Source organism: Aotus nancymaae, unplaced genomic scaffold, assembly GCF_030222135.1.
Source record: "Aotus nancymaae isolate 86718 unplaced genomic scaffold, 86718_ANA_hifiasm-v0.15.2.pri h1tg000010l, whole genome shotgun sequence".
In the NCBI taxonomy this organism is placed as follows: domain Eukaryota; kingdom Metazoa; phylum Chordata; class Mammalia; order Primates; family Aotidae; genus Aotus; species Aotus nancymaae.
Window position 1 is genome coordinate 80,012,053 of NW_026988421.1, and position 14,696 is coordinate 80,026,748.

A 14,696-nucleotide genomic window follows, 5' to 3' on the forward strand; every position below is an offset into this window, starting at 1 on the left:
ACCAGTACTAACAGGTAACAAAATCAAGCACTTGCTATGTACCAGGTACTGTGCCAGGGGCTTCACATGAATTCTCTCCTTTAATCCTCACAGCGACCATGTGAGGTAAGCACCATTTTACCTCCATTTTACAGACGCAAGTGTAAGAATGTGGGGACTGAGAGATGTACGCTAGGTCAGAAGGCTCACGTGGTTAGAGTTGGAACTGTAATGTAGGTGTCTCGAATTCTAATCTACCATCATTCTGTACCACGAGGGGCAAGATTTCAAAATACTTAGAGTGAAAGTTGAACTGTCATGTTGGGAATAAGACTAAAAGGCACTCTATCTTAGTTTAGAAATGGCATAAGAAATTTAATTAAGACATGTAGGTGTCTGACAAGAGGAACCAATCTCTTCCAGCGATGCGGACAGGGCAGTCAATGACCAGGAGAGTAGATTGTGGGCCCCACTATTGTGCTGAGCCCCCTTGAATGCAGTCATGAAACTCTTCCCAGGGTTGTCAGACAAAGCATTTTAAATTTACCTATATCTCATCCAAGGGGATCATGACCCTTTCCTCAGTGTGAGGCCCTTATTTTACCACGCATAGGACCTTAATGGAAAAACCCAGAATGAGTTTAGCACTTCTCCTCTGTTTCTCCCTAGTTTAACTCTTTTTCCTCAGCTTCCTGAATAAAGGTGCTGGTGTTCAGAGCTCTATTTTAATCCACAGTGTCTACTGAAATTAGTGATAGTTAATTTTATGTGTCAACTTGGCTGAGCCTCTGTACCCAGATTATTAGGCCAAATATTATTCTGTGTTTCTGTGAAGGTATTTTTAAGACGAGATTAACATTTAAATTGAAAGAATTTTAGTAAAGCAGATTATTCTCCATAAAGTGGGTTGGCTTCATCTAATCAGCTGAAGGCCTTAAAAGAACAAAAACTGACTTCCCATGAGCAAGAAGGAATTCTACCAGCAGATTGCTTTTGGACTCAAACTGCAATTCTTCCCTGGGTCTTCAGCTTACTGTCCCTTCCTGCAGATTTGTCAACTCTCCACAATCACTTGAACTAATTCCTTAAAATTAATTTCTCTCTTGCGCGCGTGAGCGCTCAATAAGTATATACATATCTTGTTTGTTATGTTTCTCTGGAGAACCCTAGCTAATACAGATGACTCCACTGATTTATTTAATACAATTTTTTACGTAGAATCATAAATACAGAAACCCTCAAGTCACTTTGGTTATTGATGACTTCTGTATTACATAGCACTCGACAGAGGCAGAAATGACCTGAGATCTATAAACGGCAGTAGGCAGAAAGGGTTATATTTAAAACCTCTGTTAACTTAATACCAAATAGAAAACTCAGGTTTGAATCATTAATAACTTGAAATTAAATAAGAAAAACAATACTTGAAAATATTGTGAAGGCACTAAGTTGAGGACTGCTGTCACCAGACCACATGTTTCAGGGGTTAAATCCCTCCTACTAGCATTGACCACTGGGAATCCACACAAGGGTGGGTCTCATTGATTTCCTTACCCAGTGCCATGAAGATAAAGATGAGGCAGACTTTCTAACATGAACACCATGCTTCTGAGTCTTGTGAGCCTTGGCCCAAAGGCCACCCCCAGACCTTCTCGCCAAGGCTGCACAGGTCCGCTCTGCAGGCAGATAATTGCTCTGTGACTCCCATCCGGCCTACGTTCTCCAGGTCACACATCATTTGGAATGGACTTGTTTAGTGCCTTCCTTCCCCACTAGACCCTAAGTGCTCTAAGAGTTAAGACTGTATCTGTTTTTCCATCCCCAAAAAAGCAAAAGGAAGAATTCAAGACACTCCTTGCTGCTTACTGTTTTCCAATTCCTTATTCCTTTCCCCTATATAAAACCCCTCTTACTTGTGAGTTTCATACCTCTTAACTTCATCTTCCCATTGCTATAACCCAGTGGCTAAACCTCCTGGTCAAGCCCCACATTCACTGAAGATTCTTATCTTCTCCCTACCAAAGATTCTGGCATCATCCAGGGCAAATTCAGTGTCTCCATAGCCCAACAGACACTAAACCTCACAACAGGTTTATTTTTCTCTTGCAGGGGAAAATAATTCCCTTCTTTTAGTCCTCACCACGATGACCACTCTTTGGATTTACCATCATCTATAATAACTAGTGTCAATTTCCCAGTTCTACAACTCCAACATCAATTTCTGACCCGAAGCTGTTAGGCTACCACCTCATTTGTGATTCTCTTCAACATGTGACCAAATGGAGCTTTCTACTCCTTTGCATCCTCCATTTACCCCTAGCTGGCCCCATGATCCCATTCATATTCCTAGACAATTTAGACTTCATGGCTGATTATACGAATTCGTGTACCAAACTCTCTAATCCTTTGATCCTTTGCTTCCTGCCACAATACTAGAAAACATCCCACCCTGGGTCAATCCTGCAACCTGTATTCAGGGATCTCAATGTTATACTGCTGGAAAAAAACACAGAGCCACATATTTTGTTGCTATTGCAAATTTATGGGTCAAACCTCAGCACCACTCAGCAACCCTTTTCCTGGTGATTGTGCTCCAGTCAACTTCTTTGGTGATGACTCCAAAATTCACCACTCTCTACAAGTTTCCTGTTCATCCTATTCCCTTCACTCCTGCAAACACATGTATCACCTACCTGTCAACTGAATCCACTGGAGCAAGCTAAGTCATCATTTTCTCCTATAAACCATTCCTTTTCTATTTCCTAAATCTATTAGACCAACAAATCCATGAATTATTCTAGACCCATGCTTCTCAACAGAACTTTCTACACTGAAGCAAATGTCTTAAATAGTGGCAATATAGTAGCCACTATCAACATGAGACTAATAAGCACCAGAAATGTGGCTACTGCAGGTGAGGAACTCAATTTGTTATTTTACATAAATTTAAATAAATTTAAACTTGAATAGCCACATGTAGTTACTGTATTGAATGTATTTTCAACCCCTCATCGTCACTTATAAATCATAAGTCATACATCACATATAAGTCTGCCAATTTTATCTGCAAAGCACTTGTGTCTGTGCTTTCCATCACCATGGCAACAGCCCTAGCTGATCATGTCACTAAAATTCTTAAATGTCTGTCAATTATCTTCATAATAAAGTTCATGCTACTTAGCTGAAATTTAAGACATTTCACGTTCTAGCTGGCCCCTGCTTACTTTTGATAGCCTCATCTCATCTTTTGCTACTCCCCGGCATTGAACTTTTATATTCCAGAAACACTTAACTACTTACGTTTGTCTCTATACATACCCCATGCTATTTTATATTTTGATCATCTACTTCCTCCTTCCATTTTTCTCATTTGGATAATTCTCAAACAGATGTCGCCTCCTCCAGTAAACTGTCCCCCAAACCCCAAGTAAAGCTAAGTATTTACCTTCTGAGCCCCAAAGTACCCAAGACATATCTCGACATTATCACTGAACACAGTAAGTGAGGTATCTGTCAGTGAGTATACCAACCTCTCCACTACTCAGTAAGTACTGATAGTGCCTGGCCCAGTGATGAGCATACCTCAAGGACTCAACACATATCTGCCACACTTGGCAGAAGCAGGTATAACCCTGAATCAGACAACTTCAACACTCACTCCCTGCCCCACCTCTCCTTTCCAATTTTTTCTTTTCTCCAGGATCTGGATAAGGAGAAGTAGAAATGGTAGTGGCTTCTGGCACCAGGGACAAGTAAAAAGTTACTTTAAGAAGTTTCATCAGTTTATTTTCCATCCTACTCCTGCCTTCTATTTCTAAGACATCTGCTTGTATGGTAAAATATATATCTAATACTCATCTTTAAAAACTTACGGACTTCTCCACAACTTGAAACATTCGAATGATGAAATACTTAAGTATCTGGTAGTTCTCCAGGGATACACAGAAGTGTTTCAATTCCAATGGCTTCTTCAGAGAAATGGGCCAGTAATGGTAGCATTTGATAACTCCACCTTCTATCTCTCTGGTTATCATGGCAATAACATTAGAATTATTTTCCAACACCATTTGCCAAAAGTCATCTATGGTGCTCAGCAGTGGTCCTTGAGTAGCAATATAAAAATACTCTTCTCCACAATTGACTATTCTAATATAACTAGCATTGATGTAGTCCTTGCTTTTTCCAAGAGGAACACGTGTTGGGTCATCTAGTACAGAAACAGAAACATCTGGTAGATAAAGGTGGGAGATACATTACATTCAGACTTCACAAAAGCATTCACACAGGTAAATTCATATATCTCTTTGACCAATAGAGAAGTTGGCATAGGAGTCTCTTTTCAAAAGGGTTGAGTCCATGAGTTTAAATTCTTTCCTCCCTGAAGACTATTGGTATGATCTAATAAATACACAATTATGGTAGGTTTATTTTTTAGATCAGTTTTTAATAAACAGAGAATGATATCATTAGCATCCAAGTACTTTTGGAAATTTCTGCTAGAAATGGCACAGGCAAGATTAGGTCAAGGGAAGTATATTCTAGTTTGCAACTGAACACAATAGAGGAGAAACTCTCTGTGGAAGCAAATGAATGACATTCTCCTGCAAATCTGTGAAACCTGCAAACCCAGAGCAGCAGGGGCCAGGGTAAAAAAAAAATCTGATAGTTGACTGTAGACAAATCCCAGGATTAATGGAATTCCACCAGTGTCCCCAAAACTAGACAGCAATATTTTATGTCCATTCTCAGCCTTCATCTGGTGATGGGGTATGTTATTCAAAGCAAAGATTTGGTGGCAAAAGGATGCTACCAAGGGGATTTGCTCCAAGTAATATGGGACTCATCTAACACAGACTGTTATAACAAATATGAGAGAGAAAAACAGCTATTTGGCCTAGTAAGCTTCACTGCTCCAGGAGTTTCTTCTTCATCTGACATAGACATCTAAAGCTCTGGTTCCACCCCCACCCCCACATTAAGAGCAGAAACACTCACAGCAAAGGAGGCCCTTCTCTGCAATGCAGCTCTCTCAATAATAACCTCTCCTTGCTACTCAGAATCACATGAACCACTTATCTAGCAAATATGCTGGCAAGACCCGAACAGGCACTTACATAATATCTGGCAGAACTCTTCTCAAATACTAACATAGCACACAGAAACTTTCCCTTGTAAATATGAGTGAACAGAAAAAACAGCCAGCTGCAGTGGCTCATACCTATAATCCCAGCTACTCAGGAGGCTGCGGCAGGAGAATCACTTGAACCAGGGAGGCAGAGGCTACAGCGAGCTGAGACCATGCCACTGTACTGCAGCCTGGACAACAGAATGAGTGAGACTCCATCTCAAAAAAAAAAAAATTGCTAGATATATAAAGATACCCAGTATTTCAAAAAGGGAGTCCATCCTAAACAATCATGACAGATGTTCTCCTTTCTATAAAAAGTGATAACACCTTAAAAACTCCTATTTGTATTTTAAATAAAATTCAAGAGAGCATTATTTTATTATTTGAAACAATAATATATATCTATGTTTACTAATATATTACTAAGTATGTATAATAAATATGTTATATTACTATGTATATATGTATACATGGTATATACAGTATTCATCATATGTATGTATATATATGATGATATATGTCATATAATAATAATAAACCTGGCAAGTGTTCATCACAATGTTAGCAGTAGTTATTATAGTATCTAAACAGTATGAATTACTTCACAGTAAAAAAAAAAAAAAGCATTTTTCTAATTTTGAAAAGAGATTAAATATGTGAAAATTCAATAAGCTAAAGTAATAAAAGCTTGATTTCATATAAAAGTCACTATCATTCAACTCAAACTCCTAAAGAAGGAATTGAACAGAAAAACAAATACATTATTTAGAAAACCAGCTTTAAAATTTTTCCCAGAACTCAGAAACAAAAGATTAAAAAACCCTACAATAATGATTAAAATGCTAAAAGACACAGAGCATACAACAGGAATATAAAAAAGGAATTTCAGAAGCAAACTATGGAAGTCACTGCACAAAAGAAATAATTCAAGTGATTGCAGGAAAACTCCATAAACAGAAGTGAGAGTAATAACAGAAGGCAGTGAATCATGCATACCAGGTTCAAGCAGCATAATACGCTACATGTATCACCCTGTCAACTCCAAAACAAAACTTAGCGGGAGGTGCTATTGTATTCATGCTTTTCAAATAAAAAACCTGTACAAAGTAACTTGTTACACGTTATGCAGCAATTTTCTAGACTCCACAGCCTAGGTAAATCTAGATTCCATGCTCTGTTGTCCATCAAGGAAGACTCAACTTTGAAGACAGAAAGACCTCACTGTCAGACAACATTAATTAAGAGAGTCACTAAGATCCCTAGACCAGCAGCATAAGGCCACAGGAACTGAAAGCAAAAATTATGCTAATGGATCACTATGGGTAATGGCTACTGGTCCCACTCTCATTTCCGCCCCTTGATTCTTGACTCCTGGCTATGGTAGAAACAGCATCATATATTGGATGCTGATCTGGGGCATATATAACCTGGAGAACATTACCCTAGCCATGCAAGGTACTGCCACCTAACTTTCACTGTAGTTGTCTTCAAAAGGCCATACAACCATTCTATCAAGCCAGCTGCTTTGAGAGGATAAGGAATATGGTAAGACAGTGGCAGTGAGGCCATTACCACAAAGTATTTGCTACAAAGTGAATTCCTTGATCAGAGAAATGCTGTATGGAATACCATGATGGTGGATAAGGCATTCTGTAGGTCCAGAGATGGTAAATTGGCAGGAGCACTGTGTGCAGGGAAGGCAAATCCATACCCAGAGTTACTGTCTATTCTAGTAAGAAAAAAGCACTGCTCCTTCCATGATGGAAGTGGTCCCAGTGTAATTGACCTGCCATCAGATATTTGGCTGATCGTCCCATGGAATAGTACCCATCAGGTAGTCAGTATTGGTATCTGTTGCTGGCAGACTGAGCACTCAGTAGTAGCTGTAGCCAGGCCAGCCTTGGTGAATGGAAGTCTATGTTGCTGAGCTCATACATAACCTCCATCCCTGCCACTATGGCCACTTTGTTCATGAGACCTATGGGCAATGACACAATGACAGGGGTGGCAGGGGGAACAGTCTGACATTTATACAGCAAGTCATTCTATTCATTTGTTTATTAAAGTCTTCCTCTGCTGAGATCAACCCTTGGTGAGCATTCATGTGGGATACAAATATCTTTGTGTCCATCTAGCAAGGTCTATTCACATGCCTCTTCCCCAGACCTTCTTGTCACTTTGTTATCAATTTTTCCAATCATGTTCCTTAAAAGTCCCTGACCATCCAGCTAAGCCATAAAACATACCCATGAATCAGTATAGATTTATACTTCTGGCCACTTCTCCAAGCAAAAAGAACTACTAAGTGTACTACCCTATGCTATGCCCACTGGGAGTATTTCTCTTCACTACTGTCCTTCAGAGATGTCTCAAAAAAGGGGTTGTAGTTCTGTAGCTGTCCTCTTCTGGGTGGTACCTTTATATCATGCAGAACCTTCTGCAGACCAGGTCAAAGTCTTCTCTTCTTCTATCAGCTGATCATAGAGAACTCTTCATGAGGCAACAGGTACAGGCTGAAGAGAGCAGGTCATGTAGCAGGTGTGGGAACAGTGAGCATTTGGGCAGCTTCTTCATGTAACTTATTTGTGCCTTCAGGATCTGCTCAAACCCAACCTTGTATCTACCACTTTCATTTGATGGTGGAATGCTGCTGCATACGCCCGACTTTATGGCTTGGTGGCCCATGGCTAAGCATTCTCTATGGAGGCCCAGTAGCAGGCCAAAAGTTGTTTCTCAAAAAGAGAGTCCACAGAGTATGGCAAGAATTTGCTCTAAAATCCTATGTCCCTGCACTGTGACTCACCTAAAGAGGTCTGCCAAAGGTCCAAACAGCACTCTTATCTGCCATGAACACTTCAGTCACCATTGCATCTGCTACATCATACAGCCCACCACGTGGCAGAGAGGCTTGCATGGCAGGCTGAACCTGTTTCGGAGCCTTCTTTTGTTCTGGGCCCAACTCAAAGCTAGAAAGTTTTCACATCACTTAGTAAATGGACCAGAGTAGCACATCCAAATAAGGAATATCTCCTCCAAAATGCCTAGGCTCACTAGCCATTGTGCCTCTCTTTTGGTTGTAGAAAGAGCCATATACAATTTACCCTTCACTTTAAAGGGATTATCTCAACATGCCCCACACCACCGGACCCCTAGAAATTTCGCTAAAGTAGAAGGCCACTGAATTTTTATTGGATATATTTCCTACCCTCTGGGGACAAATAAGACTAAAGCATTTGCTACTTCTTGTGAACTAGGTCCCATCAGCACAATGTCATCAATGTAATAAACCTCTGTAATATCCTGTGGAAGGGAAAGGTGATTGAGATTCCTGAGAACTAAATGCAACATAGGGCTGAAGAGTTTATACACCCCTGAGGTAGGACAGCGAGGATGTATTACTGGCCCTACCAGTTGAAAGTAAACTGCTTCTGGTGTTCTTGATTAATAGGTATAGAGAAAAAAACATTTCCCAGATCAATAGCTACATAGCAGGTATGAAGGGATGTGTTAATTTTCTAAGGCAACGAAACCATATCTGGTACAGCAGCTGAAACTAGAGTCACCATCTGAGGAAGCTTACAATAATCCACTGTCATTCTCCAAATTCCATCTTTTTTTTTGTATAGGTCAAATAGGTGAGTTGGGATGTGACAGATGTCAACATCACTTCATCTTTAAAGTCCTTGATGGAGGCATTAATATCAGCAGTCTCTTCAGGAATGTAGTATTGCTTTTGCTTTTTTACTATTTTCCTAGGTATTACTATTTTCCTAGGTAGAATAAATTCTAGTGGCTTCCACTTGCCCTTTCCTGCCATAATAATCCTCTCTCCACAGGTCAGAGAAGTCATGTGGGGATCCTATCAGCTGCTGAGTATGTTTATTCCAATTATACATTCCAGGGCTTGGAAAATAATCACAAGATGGGTTTAGGGACCTGCTGAGTCCACTGTAAAATGAACTTGAACTAAAACGCCATTGAATACCTGACCTCCATTAGCCCCTGCTTTGACTTGTAGACCACAGTGATGTTTTGGGTCTCCTGGAATTGGTGTCAATTCAGAGCCAGTGTCCAGTAGTTTCTGAAAGTCTGATTATTTTCTTTTTCCAAATGTACAGTCACCCTGGCAAAAGGCCAAAGTTTCCTCTGGGGAAGGCTGAAAGATTAACAGTATACATTTTTGGCAGTGTACCAGGGTCCTCTCATTCATTCAAGGTGTTCTGGGTGTGTAAAGTGGCTCAAGTCTGGGAAATCATTGACTGGCTGAGCTTCTCTGTTTCTATGGTTCAAGTTAGAATTTTGCTTACTTGACCTAGGACTCTTCTGCTTATACATATCAAGGAAGAATTTAGTAGACGTCCCATCTACTTCACTTCTAGGAACACTACGATCAACCAATCAACACCATAGGTCTCTACAGATCAGACTGTTCTGATTGCTGCTTTGACTCTGCTGTCCATTACCGTAACCACACTCACCTTGCCTTTGGCTATCAAGGGCCACCACTTGGCCCTTATCTCTCTGGGATCCAATTATACCCACTGCATTCAGGTTTCCCAATTCAGTGGCAGCAATTTCCACTGTAATATCTGACCTACAGAGAAAAATAATCACAGCACTCTTCAAGGACGCTGGGACTCCCCTCACAAATATGTTTCTCACAGTTATGAGAAAAAGTGTATCCTCTGGACCTCCTGGGGTGGGTGGGCAGGTCTTAAACAACAAACCCAATCTAATGTTCCAGTCTCCCTAATCCTCTGGATCCCTTCCTTCATTGTATATAGTATATCAAGGCAGTTCTGGCATTTTATCTTCTTTTAGACTGGGCCAGCTTTTGATCCGTTTAATCCAACCAACCAAATAAACTGAAAGGGCTCTTTCTAACTCCCTAAGCCACACAGTAAGTCCAGAATCTCTGCTTAGTGGTCCCATTTCAATAAATTTAGCCTGATCAAACATTAAGTTCCTTCCAACATTGTCTCATACCCTTAAAATCCCTCCCCACAAATATGTCTCAGATTTCTGTCAGTATAAATTGGAAAAATCATGTAGTACTTTTGTACTGTAACATACCTCCCCATGGGTCACACTTTGTACCTTACCTTTAAGGGCCTGCTAGGACTTGAATCTAGCTATAGGTCTAGAAGCAATGAAGGATGGTGGTTGTGAGTCTTGAGAAGAATCAGCAATGTCTTGCAAGGCAACAAACTCAGGAGAGGTCATAAAAGTTGCTTCAGGTAAAGTAGCATTAATCTCCTCAGATGGGGGTGGCATGGCTGCTTTTATTGGCAAGGAAGACGCATCAGAGTCAAGGGTTCAATACACCCAGCTTTATAAGGCTCTTCCCATATGTCTCCACTCCAATTTTCAAGATCCCATGGCTTCTCACTCAATGCCCTCATTTTAACAGCAGACACCCTGAAAGGTTGAGGATTCAATTTGCATGGTAATTCAGCCATTTTTAGGATGAGATTTGGATTTGATTTTCAGTAATCTCAGTTTTGTTGTTATAGAATATAAGAGTTTCTTTCAGGGCAGAAAGATAAACTTTTGGGTTGTTTATGTGGCACTTGAGCTGGGAAATTTAATCCCTGAGATAATCCTTTCCTTCTCTACATTAGGAGTAACTAGTCAATCTCATTGTTCTCATGATAACCCAAAAATGTTCTAGGGTATCAAATACAGGTACCCAGAAGCTTGCTTCTTCTAACTGTCTGAATAGGAGTATCTAATGGCAATACTTTGTAATCTCTACTGTCACATTACACTATGAATTACTAATACTCTATTCACTACTGAAAAGTCATTGATGCCTTTATATCTTATCAGATTCACAAAACTCATCCTTAAAATTCTGTTCCTCTAGAATTACTCTCAGTACCAAATTCTGTGTTACTCTAGATTCTCTAGAGAAATAGAATCAATAGGCTGTACATATATGTAAGAAATATTTATTTTAAGGAACTGATTCATAATTGTGGGGACTAGCAAGTCAATATCTGCAAGGCAGGCCAGCTGGTTAGAAACCCAGGGAAAAGTTGACATTGTAGTCTTGATTCCAAAGGCAGTCCCAAGATAGAATTCCTTCTTCCTCTGGAAACTTGAGTCTTTTTTTCTTAATGACTTCAACTGACTAAATGAGGCCCACTCTCATTATGGAGGCTAATCAGCTTTACTCAAAGTCTGCTAATCTAAATATTAATCACATCTTTAAAAAATACCTTCACAGCAACCTCTAGACCAATATTTGACCAAATATCTGAGTATCATGGTCCAGCATAGTTGACACATGAAATTAACCATTACACAAGCTAAAAATTTTAGTAGATAATTTGAAGGAGGAAATTTTTTTAAAAAACTTAGTTTCCTATAAGACCAAGTAAAAGAAAAAAATAAGAATAAAAATGAGAGAGAAAGACAGAGAAAGTGCATGCAAAACTACAGAGGCAGAAGTAATAAGAGAAAAGGTTTTACAAGACAGAACCAAGAGACAACCCTACAATTCACAGAAGCTTGAAAAAAAAAGGCAAGAGTAGACCGAAGAGGAGCAATTACTAACTGATGGAACTTATTACAGCTAAAGGAAGAGCGATTAAAGGGTTTATTTGTCTAGAGATAAGACTGATGGAAATGAAGCACACCTGGTAACATTATTTGATTCCAGTAAAATAAAGACTTTGAAATAAATAAATATATTTCTCATGAAGAAAAGGAGTCAGGTGACCATTACAGTTCTCATCTAAAACACTGGAAGGTAGAGTACAGTAAAAGTAACACTCAAAAAAAAAAAAAAAAAAAAAACTGAGAAAGAACTAAAATCCAAGATTCCTAAAACCAACAAAGATATTCATTTATCAGGATAAAAAAAAGAGAGATAAAGGTAGAGTTTGAGACTACACCAACTACTTATACCCACCTTCAATCAAACAACTAACAGATCAGAACAGCAACTTCAAATTAAGGGAAAAGAGAAGCAAACAAAATAATAGCAACAAATACTACAAAATATAGTTTCAAGTCTCTAAGAAGAATGATGACAGACACTCCAGCTACTTGGGAGGCTAAGGCAGGAGGATCACATGGAGCCAAGACTTTTGAGACCAGCCTAAGCAAAAGACTGAGTCCTTGTTTCTAAATAAATAAATAAATAATTAGCTGGGGGTGGTGGCACATGCCCATAGTCCCAGCTACTTGGGAAGCTGAGGTGGGAGGACTGCTTGAGCTTAGGAGTTCAAGGTTTCACTGAGCTATGATTGTGCTACTGCACTCCAAGTAGATTCTGATTCTTTAAAACAAAACAAAACAAAACAAAACAATGCACAATAAATACAGTGGTGGTTAAGCCTCGGTTTGAATCCCAGCTCTCTCTCTCCTATGTGCAGTGTGAATGTGAGAAAATTACTTAATCTCTTTTAGCTTTTCTGTAAAACAAGGACACTAATATACTGATACCTCAGAGGTAAGCTGTTGTGGGAATTAAATGCTACTACCTAAAACAGACTTAAATTAGTAACAACCAACAGTAATAAACATATTACTGTTGCAACAACTACTACTACTATTAGTGGGTGGTAGTAATAGGAACAAACATACGGCAACCTCAAGAAGTACAGAAAGAAGCTTGTTAAATCTCTGCCTTAAAGAGCTTGTTTTCCCATCTATCTACATTATAATGGTAAACTGCATGAAAAATTTTTAAACTATATACCTTTTGTACTCACAAACCACTTTCTTCACAGTTTATGGAGCTATAACTGTCATATATGTGCACCTATGAGACCACCACAACAATAAAGATAAACATCTCCATCAATGCAAAACTATCCTCATGCCTCTTTGTAATTTATCCTTATTGCCCCAAGGCAACCACTGATACACTCTGTCAATAAAAATTAGTTTAAAATTTCTAACATTTTATATATGTGGAAGCATACAGTGTATTAGTTTTCTGGGGCTGAAATTTATTTTCACATTCTGGAGGCTGGAAGTTCAGTATTGTTATGGTTTGGATGTTTGTCCTCTCCAAACTGTTTGTTAAAAACTGATTCCCAACATTGAAACTAGGGCCTAATGAGAGGTGTTCGACTCATGGAGGCAAATCACTCATGAACAGATTAATGCCCTTGCTTGGGGTTGAGTGAGTTTTCACTCTATTCACTGCTGCAAAAGCTGACTGTTAAAAAGGACCGGGCACCTCTCTCTCTCTCTCTTTCTCTCCCTCTCTTGCTTCCTCTTTCACCACATGATCTCTGCACATGCTGATTCCACTTCACCTTCCACCATGAGTGGAAGCAGCCTGAGGCCCTCACCAGAGGCCCAATCTTGAACCTTCCAGCCAGCAGAACCAGGAGGTAAATAAACCTCTTTTCTTTATAAATTAACCAGCCTCCAGAATTCCTTTATAGCCATACAAAACGGACTAAGACAGAAAATTGGTACTGAGTACTGGAGTGTTGCTATAAAAATACCTGAAAATGTGGAAGTAGCTTTGGAACTGGGCAATGAGCAGAGGTTGGAAGTGTGTGGAAGGCTCAGAAAAACACAAGAAGAGGGAAAGTCTGGAAAAAGTGCCCAAAGGCACTTCAGAAATAATTGGAGCTATCCCTTCTCTAACAGGCCCCAAGGCCTAGAAGGACAGAATGCCTTTTGGGGACAGGCTTGGAGCATCACTGCCCTTCGCCACCTCAGGATGCTGCTCCCCACATCCTGGCTGCTCTGGCTCCAGCCATGGCTCAAATGGCACCAGGTCTGCCGGGGTCTCTTGGCCTGCAAGAGGGTCCCAATACCTGGAAGAGAGAGTGCGCGGAAGAAAAGAAAAGACAGGACAGCTGGAGTCTGGAGGGCTGGCCAGGCAGTTCCCAATTAGCAATGCCTAAAACCAGCAACTTTATTGTACACTGAGTTCGTATATATATCTTTTCCTACCTCATTTTACAGGAACATTCTTTGCCCCACCTCATTTACATAAGCATTCTTAGTCCCATCTCAATTATCAGAACAGATGCCATTATCTTGATAAAGGGAAGAGAGAGCCATCTGGCTGGAAAACACACAATGGGTACAATCAAGTCACACAATGGGTACAATCAAGTCACGCAGGTGGGTCTCATTATCAGGGTGAGGAAACCTATAGTTAAAATGTTAATGATCTATGCAAGTCATCGGAGAGGCGATAGACCCATTAACTTTGCAAATAGCAGTCACAGGAACAAGCACAGGACCCATCAATAGAGGGTAAACAAAGTCATAAAACTAGCCCAGAGCAGGTACTTCAAGAAACAATGCCTAGTAAAACCACACAGCCTTCACCCAGCCTTTAGGTCAGTGGACCAGAAATAGGCTTCTGCACACTCAAACTTCTATTAAATCTCTCTTTCACTGGTCTCGACTGCCTCCAGGGGGTGGGAAATGTGTCCGGGCTCAAGCTCCATTATGGCAGGGACACTGAGTGGTCTCAACACTGGAGCGATCCCCACATCTCCCACTCCTTTATTTTTTTAAATGCAGTTCAAATATTTTGAGCTGCAAACGCTGGAGGGAGGAGAACACAAGATGAAAGAGAAATGGCAGAAGAATGAGAAGCAGAAGA

General features: G+C 40.0%; 1 protein-coding gene across 1 annotated transcript in view; it reads right to left on the reverse strand.

Annotated features, from left to right (window-relative positions):
- Nucleotides 1–14,696, reverse strand: part of PTPN20 (protein tyrosine phosphatase non-receptor type 20) — a 39,954-nt gene that overhangs the window by 14,932 nt on the left and 10,326 nt on the right. Inside the window, exon 6 of the mRNA XM_064373648.1 lies at nt 3,852–4,207. Within this exon, the coding sequence (XP_064229718.1) occupies nt 3,852–4,207 (356 nt within the window). The remainder of the gene's footprint in view (nt 1–3,851; nt 4,208–14,696) is intronic.